The sequence below is a fragment of the Ranitomeya variabilis genome, chromosome 3, assembly GCF_051348905.1.
Source record: "Ranitomeya variabilis isolate aRanVar5 chromosome 3, aRanVar5.hap1, whole genome shotgun sequence".
Taxonomy (NCBI): Eukaryota; Metazoa; Chordata; class Amphibia; order Anura; family Dendrobatidae; genus Ranitomeya; species Ranitomeya variabilis.
The window spans coordinates 485,713,209-485,730,066 of NC_135234.1; the positions used below are offsets into that span (position 1 = coordinate 485,713,209).

Below are 16,858 nucleotides of genomic sequence, written 5' to 3' on the forward strand. Positions count from 1 at the left end.
CATGGGGACCCCTCTATTGTTGATAACCAGCCTTGCTGAAGCTGACACCTGAGGGTTGCAATTCACTCACCCAGCTGTGAGTTTTGACTGGTGGGTTATCAAAAATACAGGGGAACCCACGTTGTTTTTTATTATTAATTATTTACAGCGCAGGAGCGGTTGATGAATACTCACATCTGCCGCTCCTGCTCTCAATGTTATTAGCAGGTTTCGGATGATGGAGCTGTAGTCCCATCAGCTGACACCAGTGACCAGACGTAAACTTTATACCTTTGATCACAGATGAGCACTCACGCTGTCTGTCACAGCAAGGTTACTGCGGCTCTCTGACCAGTGGGGATGACTTCTCCACCGATCAGAAGCGGTGTTTGCCTCACTGTCATGCACATGACAGCTTGGCAAACACTGGATGTTCATGCCCCCATTCAAGTGAATGGGGTCCAGGTTTAGGTACTGTTCTGGTACCCGAACTTTTTGTAAGTGTTCGGCCAAACTCACCAGACCTAAACATCCACGTGTCCGCCCATCTCTACTCATTATACAATATTTCACTAAAGTGGTTAAATAAGAATAACTCACTTTATTCCTTTCCATTAAGATGTATTTTTTCTGGTGTTCAGATGTATTTGGAAAATACTGGATGCAGCAGCAAACTGGTATCTTCAAGTAAGGCTCTCTTTGTGTCTGGGTGTTTCTATAACTAGTAGGATCCCTCTTAAGCCTTATTCAGACTTGCGTCTTACACACACCGTGATTCATAGACATGCCATGAGTCTCCTTGACTTGAACTTGAGCGCCTCATATATTCCTAAAAGGCTGACAAATTCAGGTCAGGAGACCCATAGCCAGACCATGCATCATGGACTGTACACACACTGTGTTACATGGACATTTGATTAAGGCTTTATCTTGTATGTAAGATGTATAAGAAACCATACCAGACAATTTCCAAACATCTTAGTTTTAAGAGGCTTATTTACGCAAGTACGACATTACAACTCAATAGATACAAAATCAATCCAAATTAAATCATCTGGGATGTCATACCATAGATCTCTCTGATCTGCGATCATAACACAATATATTTTTTGGGGTGGAAGGCTGCTTTGGAGTTTTGCTTAATGCATACAAAGTTTCACAATTTTTTTTTTATAACTATAGTATATATAAGTAAAAAATGCCACTATAGATTTTTTTATTTTGATTTCCATGTTATTCTTTCTAGTTATTGGGACACAAACTTTCATAATCCCAGTGCTTTGACGAATGAGATAGAAGTTATATACCTGTAGTTGGCATTAAGATTTTTGGTTGCATGTATGGCAGCAAAGTATTTCTAAACCACTGTGTGTTCCCAAGGGCAACAAGCTGAATTTAATATTTCATGTAAACCTAATCTGTGAAATGTAATTGAAAGCAGAATCTCAACAACATGTTACAGATGATATCCAAGAAGTTTTCAGCAGCTCTTAAATGCAGCAGATGATAAAATTCTATTGCATGGTAAGATAGAAATTGATAATTATGATTACGTGGCAGGAGGCTCATCCTAAGTACAAATATATTTTTACTATTATATAGAAGAGGCATAATATTATTGAACTTAGAGGGCTTTTTTAAAAGCTTTTTATCTTGTTATACGTACCACCATTATTCATAGAAATGTATAAACTGTTTAATCTATTTACAAGAAGAGGAGCCAAGAATGTATCACAGTGTTTTGATTTAGGAGCCATATTACAACAAAATATATGTAAAGTCTAGTGATCCAACACATCCCAATTTTCTCATAATACAACATCATAGCAATAACTTCACTACAATTTTTTACACAGATTTTACACGATTCGGTACAGAGAAAAGAATAAAGACTGGAATTTCCAGCTGTGCCCAACAACTGAAACAGTAATAGACAACCTGAAGCCTAACACTTTATATGAATTTGGAGTAACAGACAATTCAGAGGATGAAATCTGGAGCAAATCTCAATCTCATAAGACAAATCGTAAGTCACATCAGTATATCCAATTTTTATGAACTGTCATGAGCAACCTCTTGTGATTTAGTAATTCTACTTGCTCCTATAAGTTGAATTTATATTGTTTTTATTCTCTAATTTTGCATCATCAATCATATTAGAAAAAAAACATGAAATCTTACACTTTTCAGAAAACCCATTAAAAGCCTTTTTCCTCTTATAAAAGTTAATTTTATTCATTAGATCTTGTAATAAAATATGATCTATGATTGAATATGATTAAAAAAATGTTCCTGTGCAGAGATAATCTTATTAATGTGCCCCTGCTGTGTATTGTGTAATGGCCATGTTTGACATTGCAGTAACTTGGTCTGATCATACCACAGCTCCTGGTTAGGGGAGGAGCAAAAGAGAGGATACAGACACCACAGCATGGGATCGCCGCTGATTGTTTTTGTGAGGTAAAACATTTCACTGCTTGTTTTTAAGCAATGGTTTACCTTACAGAAAGAATCAGCTGTGATCCCATGCTGTAATGTCTCCATACTATTTTGCTTCTTCCCAATGCCCAGGAGCTGTGGTATGATCCATGGGCGGACACACCGCATGTGCAGCCTGTGATGCTGCACAGGGGCCCAGGAGGACAGCATCTTGCAGCGGCATGCTATTAAATCCGGTTTGCGTTTAGTTGGACCATCATTTATTTTCAACAGGACAATGACCCCAAACACACCTCTAGGCTGTGTAAGGGCTATTTGACCAAGAAGGAGAGTGATGGGGTGCTACGCCAGATGACCTGGCCTCCACAGTCACCAGACCTGAACCCAATCGAGATGGTTTGGGGTGAGCTGGACCGCAGAGTGAAGGCAAAAGGGCCAACAAGTGCTAAGCATCTCTGGGAACTCCTTCAAGATTGTTGGTGACAATACGGTGACTACGTCTTGAAGCTCATCAAGAGAATGCCAAGAGTGTGCAAAGCAGTCATCAAAGCAAAATATGGCTACTTTGAAGAACCTAGAATATAAGACATATTTTCAGTTGTTTCACACTTTTTTGTTAAGTATATAATTCCACATGTGTTAATTTAAGTTTTGATGCCTTCAGTGTGAATGTACAATTTTCATAGTCATGAAAATACAGAAAAATCTTTAAATGAGAAGGTGTGTCCAAACTTTTGGTATGTACTGTATATGTATATATATATGTATGTGTGTGTATTAGAACCTGTGTACAGTAGTTATATGTGAGTGTATAATTACATATTTATACTGTATATACTACATATAATGCACACACATTCACACAGTCATGGCCAAAAGTGTTTTCATGTATCGATGTGTACTTTGGTTATCTATGCATGTATATACAATATATATATATATATATATATATATATATATATATATATATATATATATATATTAGTACCTGAGACACAGTAGGTAGTAAGTGTAAAGGTAAATATCACTTAAAGGGAACATGTCAGCAGTTTTGGCCGCTATAAGATACGGCCACCACCTTTCGGGGCTTATCTACAGAATTTTGTAATGCTGTAGATGAGCCCCCGATCCGACCTGAAAAATAAGAAAAATAAGTTTTATTATACTCACCTGGGGTTGGTCCGGTCCGATGGGTGTCGCAGGTCCGGGTCCGGTGCCTCCCATCTACTTGCGATGCTGCCCTCCTGTTGCTCCATGGCTCCACCGACATCGCGCTCCTGCACAGGCGTACTTATATGTCCTGTTGAGGGCAGAGCAAAGTCCTGCAGTGCGCAGGCGCTGGACCTCTCTGACCTTTCCTGGGATCTGCACACTGCAGTAATATGCGCAGATAAGTATGACTGCGCAGGAGTGCAATGCCGGGGAGCCATGATGCAAGCAGGACGGCAGTGATCATAAGAAGATGGGAGGCGCCGGACCCGGAGCTGTGATACTCATCGGACCGGACCGCCCCCGGGTGAGCATAATAAAACTTATTTTTCTTCTCTTGCAAGTCGGATCGGAGGCTTATATACAGCATTATAAAATGCTGTAGATGAGCCCTGAAAGGTGGTGGCCGCATCTTCTATCTGCCGCACCTGGTGACAGGTTCACTTTAACGGGGCATTCCTGGGGCCAGAGAAATCGCCAGTGCAGCTGCATCGGGCCCAGAAGTGGAGTGCGGCCACTGACACCAGTGAATATTTCACCTCGATTTGCATCCTTGGACACACATTCAGCTGAAATATATTGCAGCGCCGGTGATCCGCCAGTTCCACTGCAGTACACGCTGCTGACCAATTTGCATCCAGCATCTGACCTCGGTGTGTCCATGACTGGGGGGCATATGGCAGTGACGACAAGTCAGCTAGCACCTCTTAACCCGGTTGCAGAAGAGGACGCCGTGTGGCATGGGACCGAAGAAAGGTGAGTAGAATCGAGTTTTTTTCATGTGTTGCAGAAGAACAAGACAAATTATCAGAGAAAGGGGCATGTAGCGCTATGCCTGACATGGTGTCCCCTCCTCCCTCCATGCAGGTGTAACGCAAATGTCATGTCGTGAAAGGCTGGCTAATCAGAATAAGAGTCATGGATTCTAGTAGGTAGTATCCGCTTTACAGGGCTTCTATCCGATGGCCACAATTTACGACATGTTGCTAGACTGGGTTCTCTGAATAAATTCACCTCATCTATACCCATAAGTCATCTTCTTATCGCAGACAGAATTGCAATAACATGTTACACTTCTATTATAAATCTAGAATAAAATAATACTGGATCACACCAATATCAACAGTTGATGTCACACTTCATCTCCTGCCCTCTTTGTAAAGGGACCTCTGCACATATCATACTGTATTGTAAGAACTCTCTCCCATGGAAGTAAATGAATATCTCCATGCTGTTGTTTCCTACGAAGTGCTCTATTCTGGAACTTTAACATTGATTGCCTACCCTTAAAGGAATTTCCACCTTAAATAGAAGTGTCTTGAAATACATGTCGTGGTATTAAATAACAAATAAAGAAATACTGGTCAAATTCCTCATCATTCCATTACACTGGTCAACAGCATTTTTGGTGCCAAAGATATTTCATCGAATTTAGGGTATTTTTGGGGTGCTGATTCTGAATATGTCATCAGTTTTGCCAGATTGGCTCAAGTTTTTGAGATTTTTGGTATCTTATTTATAGCACTTGTTGGTAAATGCGACGCATCATCTCATTAATTTCTTTGGATTAGTACTTGAACTGAGCAGTTCTCAATATAGTTTTGTGTTAATTAGTGTTCTAAAAGTTTGTTCATAGCTTGATTTTTGCACTAACTTTATGTTGTTGTCTGTTTTCCAGTGAAAAGCATGAACTCATCAAGAAGAAGTTGTCTTAACGATCCAGACTCATTCTGTTACATTTGTGGTGAATACACACTGCCGAAACATAGAAGAAACATAACAGACTTCGTAAAAAAAGTGTATTTTGCCTATTTTGGGGTTATGCTTGGGGACCAAGACAAGTTTTGGGCACCACACATAGTGTGCAAAGCATGTATCGAATTATTACGAAAATGGAGCAAAGGACAAAGAAAAAGCTTCAAATTTGGTGTTCCAATGGTGTGGAGAGAGCCAAAAAATCATCATGATGACTGTTATTTATGGTAAACACAGGTACAGGCACATCTTCACAATGAGGGACAGGCCTTCTTGCAGATTCCATGTTACTCCCATTTTCGTTTCTTATGCTTATTGAATCCTTGCACTTGCACTGCACAGAAATAACAGTCATCATAATGATTTTTTGGCTCTCTCCACACCATTGGAACACCAAATTTGAAGCTTTTTCTTTGTCCTTTGCTCCATTTTCGTAATAATTCGATACATGCTTTGCACACTATGTGTGGTGCCCAAAACTTGTCTTGGTCCCCAAGCATAACCCCAAAATAGGCAAAATACACTTTTTTTTACGAAGTCTGTTATGTTTCTTCTATGTTTTGGCAGTGTGTATTCACCACAAATGTAACAGAATGAGTCTGGATCGTTAAGACAACTTCTTCTTGATGAGTTCATGCTTTTCACTGGAAAACAGACAACATCATAAAGTTAGTGCAAAAATCAAGCTATGAACAAACTTTTAGAACACTAATTAACACAAAACTATATTGAGAACTGCTCAGTTCAAGTACTAATCCAAAGAAATTAATGAGATGATGCGTCGCATTTACCAACAAGTGCTATAAATAAGATACCAAAAATCTCAAAAACTTGAGCCAATCTGGCAAAACTGATAGCATATTCAGAATCAGCACCCCAAAAATACCCCAAATTCATTAAAATATTTTGGACACCAGAAAAGAAATTTTTTTTTGTTGACCTGTGTTATTAGTATAAGACCAATATGGATTTACTAATTTTGCATTGTGGCAGCAGGAATTAATGGGAGTAAAGGGAACTCACTACTTTTTTTTTTGCATGACTTGTACTTTTGAATGACATCATTCATTTTACTACATAGTGTACTGGAAAATGGGAAAACAATTCTAAGTGTGGTGAAATTGCAAAAAAATGTCCACAATAGTTTTTATTTACAATGTTCACTATATGATAAAATTGACATAGGAATATGATTCTTCAGGTCAGTACAAGTACGCAGATACAAAACTTATATATATTTTTTTTTATTTAACCCCTTCACGACATGCACCGTACTAGTACTGCGGATGTCGTGTCTCCCCCTTTGATGTGGGCTCTGGGGCTGAGCCAAAGTCGCGACATGTCAGCTGTTTTGTACAGCTGACATGTGAGCGCAATAGCGGTAGGTGGAATTGCAATCCACCTGCCGCTATTAACTAGTTAAATACCGCTGTCAAACGTTGACAGCGGCATTTAACTACCGCTTCCGGCAATTGGTCCGGAAATGCGCGCATCGCCGACCTCCGTCATGTGATCGGGGGTCAGCGATGCATCGGCATGACAACCTGAGGTCTTCCTTGAGACCTCTATGGTTGTTGATGCCGGCTTGCTGTGAGCGCCACCCTCTGGTCGGCGCTCATAGCAAGTCTGTAATCTGATGATCGCTCCTATGTAGCAGAGCCGATCCAGTTGTGCCAGCTTCTAGCCTCCCATGGAGGCTATTGAAGCATGGCAAAAAATGTTTTTAAAAATATGAAAAAAATTAAAAAAATATAAAAGTTTAAATCACCCCCCTTTCACCCCATTCAAAATAAAACAATAAAAAAATTCAAACATACACATATTTGGCATCGTCACGTTCAGAATCGCCCGATCTATCAACTAAAAAAAAGGATTACCCTGATTGCTAAATGGCATAGCAAGAATAAAATTAAAAACGCCAGAATTACTTTTTTTGGTCACAGCGACATTGCATTAAAATGCAATAACGGGCGATCAAAAGAATGTATCTGCAAAAGAGATGAATCATTAAAAACATCAGCTTGGTACGCAAAAAATAAGCCCTCACCCGACCCGAGTTCCCAAAAAATGGAAATGCTACGGTATCGGAAAATGGCGCAATTTATTTTTTTTCAGCAAAGTTTGGAATTTTTTTTCACCACTTAAATAAAAGGAACCTAGACATGTTTGGTGTCTATGAACTCGTAATGATGTGATGAATCAGAATGGCATGTCAGTTTTAGCATTTAGTGAACCTACCAAAAAATCCAAACAAAAAACAAATGTGGGATTGCACTTTTTTTGCAATTTCACCACACTTTCAATTTGTTTCCCGTTTTCTAGTACAAGACATGGTAAAACCAATGGTGTTGTTCAAAAGTACAACTCGTCCTGCAAAAAATAAGCCCTCACATGGCCATATTGACAGAAAAATAAAAAAGTTATGGCTCTAGGAAGGAGGGGAGCGAAAAACGGAAACGCAAAAACGTAAAAGGGCTGTGTCTTGGGAACATTAGTGATACAAAGCAGAGGGTGGTTATAAATGGTATATTATCTATCTTGGTCGCTCTGGGGTACCACAGGGGTCCATGTTGGGACCTGTTCCCTTCAACATATTTATTAATGATCTGGTAGAAGGTTTACACAGTCAAATATTGATATTTGCAGATGATACAAAACTATGTAAAGCAGTCAATACAAGAGAAGATAGTATTCTGCTATAGATGGATCTGGATAAGTTGGAAACTTGGGCCGAAAGGTGGCAGATGCGGTTTAACCCCTTTACCCCCAAGGGTGGTTTGCATGTTAATGACCGGGCCAATTTTTACAATTCTGACCAGTGTCCCTTTATGAGGTTATAACTCTGGAACGCTTTAACAGATCCCGGTGATTCTGACATAGTGTTCCTCTGACATATTGTACTTCACGTTAGTGGTAAAATTTCCATGACATTACTTTAATTTATTTGTGAAAAAAACAGAAATTTTGAGAAAATTTAGAAAATTTTGCAATTTTCCAACTTTGAATTTTTATGCCCTTAAATCACAGAGATATGTCACACAAAATACTTAATAAGTAACATTTACCACATGTCTACTTTACATCAGCACAATTTTGGAACCAAACTTTTTTTTTGTTAGGGAGTTATGAGGGTTAAAAGTTGACCAGCAATTTCTCCTTTTTCCAACACCAATTTTTTTAGGAACCACATCACATTTGAAATCACTTTGAGGGGTCTATATGATAGAAAATACCCAAGTGTGACACCATTCTAAAAACTGCACCCCTGAAGGTGCTCAAAACCACATTCAAGAAGTTTATGAACCCTTCACGTGTTTCACAGGAATTTTTGGAATGTTTAAAAAAATGAACATTTAACTGTTATTCACAAAAAACTTACCTCTGATCCAATTTGTTTTATTTTACCAAGGGTAACAGGAGAAAATGGACCCCAAAAGTTGTTGTACAATTTGTCCTGAGTATGCCGATACCCATATGTGGGGGTAAACCACTGTTTGGGTGCATGGCAGAGCTCAGAAGGGAAGGAATGCCATTTGACTTTTTAATGCAAAGTTGGCTGGAATTGAGATGGGACGCCATGTCTTGTTTGGAGAGCCCCTGATGTGCCTAAACAGTGGAAACCCCCCAAAAGTGACCCCATTTTGGAAAGTAGACCCCCTAAGGAACTTATCTAGATGTGTGGTGAGCACTTTGAACCCCCAAGTGCTTCACAGAAGTTTATAATGTAGAGCCGTGAAAATTAAAAAATCCTTTTTTTTCCACAAAAATGATTTTTTAGCCCCCAATTTTGTATTTTCCCAAGGGTATCTGGAGAAATTAGACCCCAATAGTTGTTGAGTAATTTGTCCTATGTATACTGATACCCCATATGTGGGAGAAAACTACTGTTTGGGCACATGGCAGACCTCGGAAGGGAAGAAGTGGTGTTTTGGAATGCAGACTTTGATGGAATGGTCTGCGGGCGTCACGTTGCATTTGCAGAGCCCCTGATGTACCTAAACAGTAGAAACCCCCCACAAGTGACCCCATATTGGAAACTCAACCCCCCAAGGAACTTATCTAGATTGTGGTGATCACTTTGAACCCCCAAGTGTTTCACTAAAGTTTATAACGCAGAGCCGTGAAAATAAAAAATCTTTTTTTTTCCACAAAAATGATTTTTAGCCCCTGGTCTTGCATTTTCCCATGGGTAACAGGAGAAATTGGACCCCAAAAGTTATTGTCCAATTTGTCCTGAGTACGCTGATACCCCATATGTGGGGGTAAACCACTGTTTGGGTGCACGGCAGAGCTCGGAAGGGAAGGAGCAGCATTTTACTTTTTCAACGCAGAATTGTATGGATTGAGATCGGACATCATGTTGCATTTGCAGAGCCCCTGGTGTGCCTATACAGTGGAAACCTCCTAATTCTAACTCCAACCCTAACCCCAACACAACCCTAACCCTAATCCCAACCCTAACCACACCCCTAACCCGAACACATCCCTAACCCTAATCCCAACCCCAACACACCCTTAACCCCAGCACACCCCTAACCCTAATCCCAACCCTAACCATACCCCTAACCCTGACACACCCCTAACCCAACCGTAAACGTAACCTTAACTTTAGCCCCAACCCTAACCCTAATGGGAAAATGGAAATAAATACATTTTTTATTTTATTATTTTTCCCTAACTAAGGCAGTGATAATGGGGGGTTTGATTTACTATTTATAGCAGGTTTTTATGTCGGGTTTTTATGATTGGCAGCTGTCACACACTAAAAGACGCTTTTTATTGCAAAAAATATTTTTTGCGTTACCACTAGGGTTGAGCGAAACGGATCAGTCATTTTCATAAATCGACGACTTATGGGGTCGGTGACGCTGTCGGTGATCTTCGCGCCAAAGTCGTGTTTCGTATGACGCTTTCAGCGCCTTTTCTCAGCCAATGAAGGTGGACGCAGAGTGTGGGCAGCGTGGTGACATAGGTCTCGGTCCCCACCATCTTAGAGAAGGGCATGACAGTGATTGGCTTGCTTTCTGCGACATCACAGGGGCTATAAAGGGGCATGCACGCTGACCGCCATCTTACTGCTGCCGATCTGAGCATAGGAAGAGGTTGCTGCCGCTTCGTCAGAAGCAGGGATAGCGTTAGGCAGGGTATATTAACCCTCAAACCGCTTGTGCTGTAGCGATTTCCACTGTCCAACACCACCTTTTCTTTGCAGGGACAGTGGAGGCTAGATTTCTCTTCATCAGCTCTGTAGCTTACTGGGCTGCCCTAGAAGGCTCCCTGATAGCTGCATTGGTGTTTGCACGCCGCAGTGCAAACCAACTGATTTTTTAAAAGCAAAAATCCTGTTGCTCCTTCCTTTCTGCACAGCTATCTTGTTTGTTTGTCCACACTTTTTGTGTGCAGCAGTCCTTTTTATTGCTGCCTGCCATACTTTTCAGAGATTATTGTAGGGAGATAGTAATTGTAGTACAGTCCCTTTTATTTATTTTTTTTATATATCTTCCAGCCACTTTCAGCCCCTGAAACTGTGTAGTGTAAAACAGTGGGCCTGTATTTTTCTGCACTGTCCCACACCTGAAAAGGGAGATTAATATTGCCAATCAGTGCATCTGTGCCAGTCCTGTCTGTGTAATCTCTGTCAGTCATTTTGTGCCACAGAAACTATACTGTAATATAGTGGGCCTGATTTATTCACTAGTCTCCCATATAAAAAAAATAAAAATAAAGGGAGAAAAATATTGCCAAATCTGTGCATCTGTGCCAGTCGTGTCTGTGGTATCTCTGTCAGTCATTTAGTGCCACAGAAACTATACTTTCATACATTGAGCCTGATTTAATCACTAGTCTCCCATATAAAAAAAAAAATAAAGGGAGAATAATATTGCCAAATCTGTGCATCTGTGCCAGTCGTGTCTGTGGTATCTCTGTCAGTCATTTTGTGCCACAGAAACTATACTGTCATACATTGGGCCTGATTTATTCACTAGTCTCCCATATAAAAAAATAAAAATAAAGGGAGAATAATATTGCCAAATCTGTGCATCTGTGCCAGTCGTGTCTGTGGTTTCTCTGTCAGTCATTTTGTGCCACAGAAACTATACTGTCATACATAGGGCCTGATTTAATCACTAGTCTCCCATATAAAAAAAAATAAAAATAAAGGGAGAATAATATTGCCAAATCTGTGCATCTGTGCCAGTCGTGTCTGTGGTATCTCTGTCAGTCATTTTGTGCCACAGAAACTATACTGTCATACATTGGGCCTGATTTATTCACTAGTCTCCCATATAAAAAAATAAAAATAAAAGGAGAATAATATTGCCAAATCTGTGCATCTGTGCCAGTCGTGTCTGTGGTATCTCTGTCAGTCATTTAGTGCCACAGAAACTATACTTTCATACATTGAGCCTGATTTAATCACTAGTCTCCCATATAAAAAAAAAAATAAAGGGAGAATAATATTGCCAAATCTGTGCATCTGTGCCAGTCGTGTCTGTGGTATCTCTGTCAGTCATTTTGTGCCACAGAAGCTATACTGTCATACATTGGGCCTGATTTAATCACTAGTCTCCCATATAAAAAAAATAAAAATAAAGGGAGAATAATATTGCCAAATCTGTGCATCTGTGCCAGTCGTGTCTGTGGTATCTCTGTCAGTCATTTTGTGCCACAGAAACTATACTGTCATACATTGGGCCTGATTTAATCACTAGACTCCCATATAAAAAAAAATAAAAATAAACGGAGAATAATATTGCCAAATCTGTGCATCTGTGCCAGTCGTGTCTGTGGTTTCTCTGTCAGTCATTTTGTGCCACAGAAACTATACTGTCATACATTGGGCCTGATTTATTCACTAGTCTCCCAAAATAAAAAAATAAAAATAAAGGGAGAATAATATTGCCAAATCTGTGCATCTGTGCCAGTCCTGTCTGTGGTATCTCTGTCAGTCATTTTGTGCCACAGAAACTATATTGTCATATTGGGCCTGATTTATTCACTAGTCTCCCAAAATAAAAAAATAAAAATAAAGGGAGAATAATATTGCCAAATCTGTGCCAGTCCTGTCTGTGGTATCTCTGGCAGTCATTTTGTGCCACAGAAACTATATTGTCATACAGTGGGCCTGATTTATTCAGCACTCACCCACACATAAAAAGGGAGATTTATATTCACAACAAGTTAACATACACCTTCTACCTTGTTTTTCAGTACCATATAACGGTTGTTAGTTTGGTTACATTTTCCCAAGAATGAGGAAGGCTGGTGGAAGAGGTCGTGGCCGTGGGTGGACATTGCCATCTGGTAATGCTGACGGTGGTGGTGGTGGTGCTGGTGGAGCATCGGGTGGGAGAGGGAAAATCAAAATAGCACCTAAGTCTCGAGTTGTTGAGCCAGTGTCATCGTCCGGCTACACAAGGCCTCAAACGCTATCTTTTCTTGGAGTAGGAAAACCGCTGTTAAAGCCGGAGCAGCAGGAAAAAGTTTTGGCTTTCCTTGCTGACTCTGCCTCTAGCTCTTTTGCCTCCTCTTCGGATAGTTCAAAATTGAAAAGTAGCCAGTCGTCGGTGGATGCTCCCGGTCAGGAACAAGTTGATTCCTTGTGTCCTTCCCCCAAAACAACAGTGAAGGATGAATCAGGCGACACAACAGTTTACTCCATGGAGCTCTTTACACATACCGTGCCTGGGTTAGAAAGGGAAATAGTTAACAGCCCACTACAAGATGATTCGGACATGGAGTGCACTGATGCACAGCCACAGCTAGATTGTCATGCTGTTCCATCGACTCACATCACTACATTGCCCTTGCAGTGTACTGAGCCAGAAACTGACCCAGATGAGACGATGGTGCCCATTCCCGAACGTTATAGCACCTTACACGGTGACACAGAGATAGCTGAACATGAGATTGAAGAGGAGGTGATAGATGACCCAGTTGTTGACCCAGATTGGCAGCCATTGGGGAAGAGGGTGCCGCTGGCAGTAGCTCAGAAGTGGAGGAGGAGGATCGGCAGCAGCCATCTACATCACATTTGCTTTCATCTGGCAGGCCCGTCTCTGGCCAAAAAAGTTTGGCAAAACCAAAACCAGTTTTAGGACAGCGTGGCCAGCCGGTGAAAGTAACACAGCGTGCAATGCCTGAAAAGGTATTCCATAGTAGGAAGAGTGTAGTGTGGCAATTTTTTACCCAAGATCCGAATGATGAGTGCAAAGTTATCTGTAAGAAATGCTCAAAAACATTTAGCAGAGGGAAGAATCCCCACAATTTAAATACAACGTGCATGCTCAGACATGTAACCAGCATGCACTTGCAAGCCTGGAATAACTCCCAAACGTCCCCTACCGTTGGTGCACCTGCTCAGAATTCAGGTAGTCAGCAACGCTACATCGCTTCCCCCACTGTAAGCCCACCGGTTAGAACAACAACAGCAGCAAATGTGGAGGTGTCGTCGCTAGGGCAAAGCAGTCAGGGAATCAGAAGTTTATTGGTAGGAAACACAGCATGTAGGCCTACATTGAGAATACCATCACCAACCCTCTCTCAATCCGCCATGTCCACCACCACCACTGCAAGTCCCACCATATGCACCTCGCCAGTCCAGCTCACCCTCCAAGAGACTCTCATTAGGAAAAGAAAGTACTCACCCTCTCATCCGCGTACACAGGGTTTGAACGCCCACATTGCTAGACTTATATCGTTAGAGATGATGCCCTACCGCTTGGTTGAAAGCGAAGCTTTCAAAGCCTTGATGGCCTACGCAGTACCATGCCATGAGCTACCCAGTCCACACTTCTTTTAGAGAAAAGCAATCCCAGCCCTCCACCAGCATGTCAAAGACCGCATTCTCCATGCACTGAGGGAATCAGTCAGTAGAAAGGTGCACCTCACAACTGATGCATGGAGCAGTAGGCATGGTCAGGGATGTTACGTGTCCATCATGGCACACTGGGTTAATGTGGTGGATGCAGGGTCCACAGTGGACAGCCACAGTGGGACAGTTCTGCCTATTCCATGGTCTAGGAAACAGTTGGCTGTAGGCGTTTGCCACCCCTCCTCCTCCTCCACGACCACTCCATCCGCAGCTGCCAGTGTTGCATACAAGGTGTCCCATTATGGAACAGCTAGTGGTAAGCGTCAGCAGGCTGTGTTGCAAATGAAGTGCTTGGGTGACAACAGACACACCGCGGAATTTCTGGCCGAGTTCTTGCAGCAAGAAACTCAGTCATGGCTGGGCAGTGTACATCTTGAGGCAGGCAAGTGTTGTGAATTTGCTTTTTGCTCCCTCTAGTGGTTACTAGTTTTTTGACTCTGGTTTTTCTGTCATTCCTTTTATCCGCACCTGGGTCGTTAGTTAGGGGTGTTGCTATATAAGCTCCCTGGACCTTCAGTTCAATGCCTGGCAACGTAGTTATCAGAGCTAGTCTGCTGTGCTCTTGTCTACTGATCCTGGTTCCAGTTATATCAGCTAAGTCTGCCTTTTGCTTTTTGCTATTTGTTTTGGTTTTGTATTTTTGTCCAGCTTGTTCCAAATCTATATCCTGACCTTTGCTGGAAGCTCTAAGGGGGCTGGTGTTCTCCCCCCGGACCGTTAGACGGTTCGGGGGTTCTTGAATTTCCAGTGTGGATTTTGATAGGGTTTTTGTTGACCATATAAGTTACCTTTCTTTATTCTGCTATCAGTAAGCGGGCCTCTCTGTGCTAAACCTGGTTCATTTCTGTGTTTGTCATTTCCTCTTACCTCACCGTCATTATTTGTGGGGGGCTTCTATCCAGCTTTGGGGTCCCCTTCTCTGGAGGCAAGAAAGGTCTATGTTTTCCTCTACTAGGGGTAGCTAGATTCTCCGGCTGGCGCGTGTCATCTAGAATCAACGTAGGAATGATCCCCGGCTACTTCTAGTGTTGGCGTTAGGAGAAGATATATGGTCAACCCAGTTACCACTGCCCTATGAGCTGGATTTTTGTATTCTGCAGACTTCCACGTTCCTCTGAGACCCTCGCCATTGGGGTCATAACAGGCAAGGTAGTCAGTGATAACCGGACAAATTTTATGGCTGCCATAGCCCTTTCAGAACTGAAACACATACCTTGCCTGGCTCACACCTTGAACCTGGTGGTGCAGTGCTTCCTGAAAAGTTATCCGGGGTTACCAGCCCTGCTCCTCAAGGTGCGACGACTTTGTTCTCACATCCGCCGTTCACCCATACACTCCAGCCGTATGCAGAACCATCAGTGATCGTTGAAGCTTCCCCAGCACCGCCTAATAATCGACGTTGCTACAAGGTGGAACTCTACACTGCACATGCTTCAGAGGCTGTGCAAACAGAGGCGTGCTGTCATTTATTTGTGGGAGGATACACATACACGGGCAGGCAGTTGGATGGCAGACATGGAGTTGTCTGCTGTGCAGTGGTCGAAGCTCCAAGACCTCTGTCAAGTCCTTCAGTGTTTTGAGGAATGCACACGGCTGGTCAGTGCGGACGACGCCATCATAAGCATGAGCATTCCACTAATGCGTCTGCTGATGCAAAGTTTGACGCACATTAAGGAGCAGGCGTCTGCAGCCGAGGAGGAGGGAAGCCTTGATGACAGTCAGCCATTGTCTGCTCAGGGAAGTCTCGGGTACGAGGTTGCGGACGAAGAGGAGAAGGAGGAGGAGGAAGATGGGGATGATTATTTATGGGAGGAGGAAGCATCTCAGGGGGGAATAGAAAGTGTTGGTGGTGCAAGGTCAGGTACAGTTTTTTTGCGGGAGACAAGTGATGTGGATTTGCCAGAAAGTGCTCCTCAACACAGCACAAGCAATGATTTGACACCTGGAACATTGGCCCACATGGCTGATTATGCATTGCGTATCCTAAAAAGGGACCCCCGCATTATCAAAATGATGACCGATGACGATTACTGGTTGGCCTGCCTCTTGGATCCACACTATAAAGGGAAATTGCAAAATATCATGCCACATGAGAACCTTGAGCAAATATTGGCTACCAAACAAGCAACTCTTGTAGACCGTTTGGTTCAGGCATTCCCAGCACACAGCGGCGGTGATGGTTCTCACATGAGCTGCAGGGGGCAACATGCAAGAGGTGTTAGAGGGGCATAAATCAGAAGTGGCGTTGGACAGAGGGGTTTTGTGACCAGGTTGTGGAGTGATTTCGCAATGACCGCAGACACGACAGGTACTGCAGCATCAATTCAAAGTGACAGGAGACAACATTTGTCCAGTATGGATACTAACTATTTTTCCTCCCTTATCGATGTTCTCCCTCACACGTCATTCCCCTTTGATTACTGGGCATTAGTGTTGAGCATTCCGATACTGCAAATATCGGGTATCGGCCGATATTTGCTGTATCGGAATTCCGATACCGAATTCCGATATTTTTGCGATATCGGAAATCGGAATCGTAAGTGTGCGGTGCATATGGTTCCCAGGGTCTGGAGGAGAGGAGACTCTCCTTCAGGCCCTGGG

The 16,858-nt window shown here is 42.2% G+C and overlaps 1 protein-coding gene across 19 annotated transcripts in view; it reads left to right on the forward strand.

The window, feature by feature from the left end:
* The window catches only part of ABI3BP (ABI family member 3 binding protein), a 674,363-nt gene that overhangs the window by 331,025 nt on the left and 326,480 nt on the right, over positions 1-16,858 (forward strand). For all 19 annotated transcript variants that reach the window (XM_077296740.1, XM_077296741.1, XM_077296745.1 and 16 more), the window contains exon 5: positions 1,836-2,005. In XM_077296740.1, the coding sequence (XP_077152855.1) occupies positions 1,836-2,005 (170 nt within the window). The remainder of the gene's footprint in view (positions 1-1,835; positions 2,006-16,858) is intronic.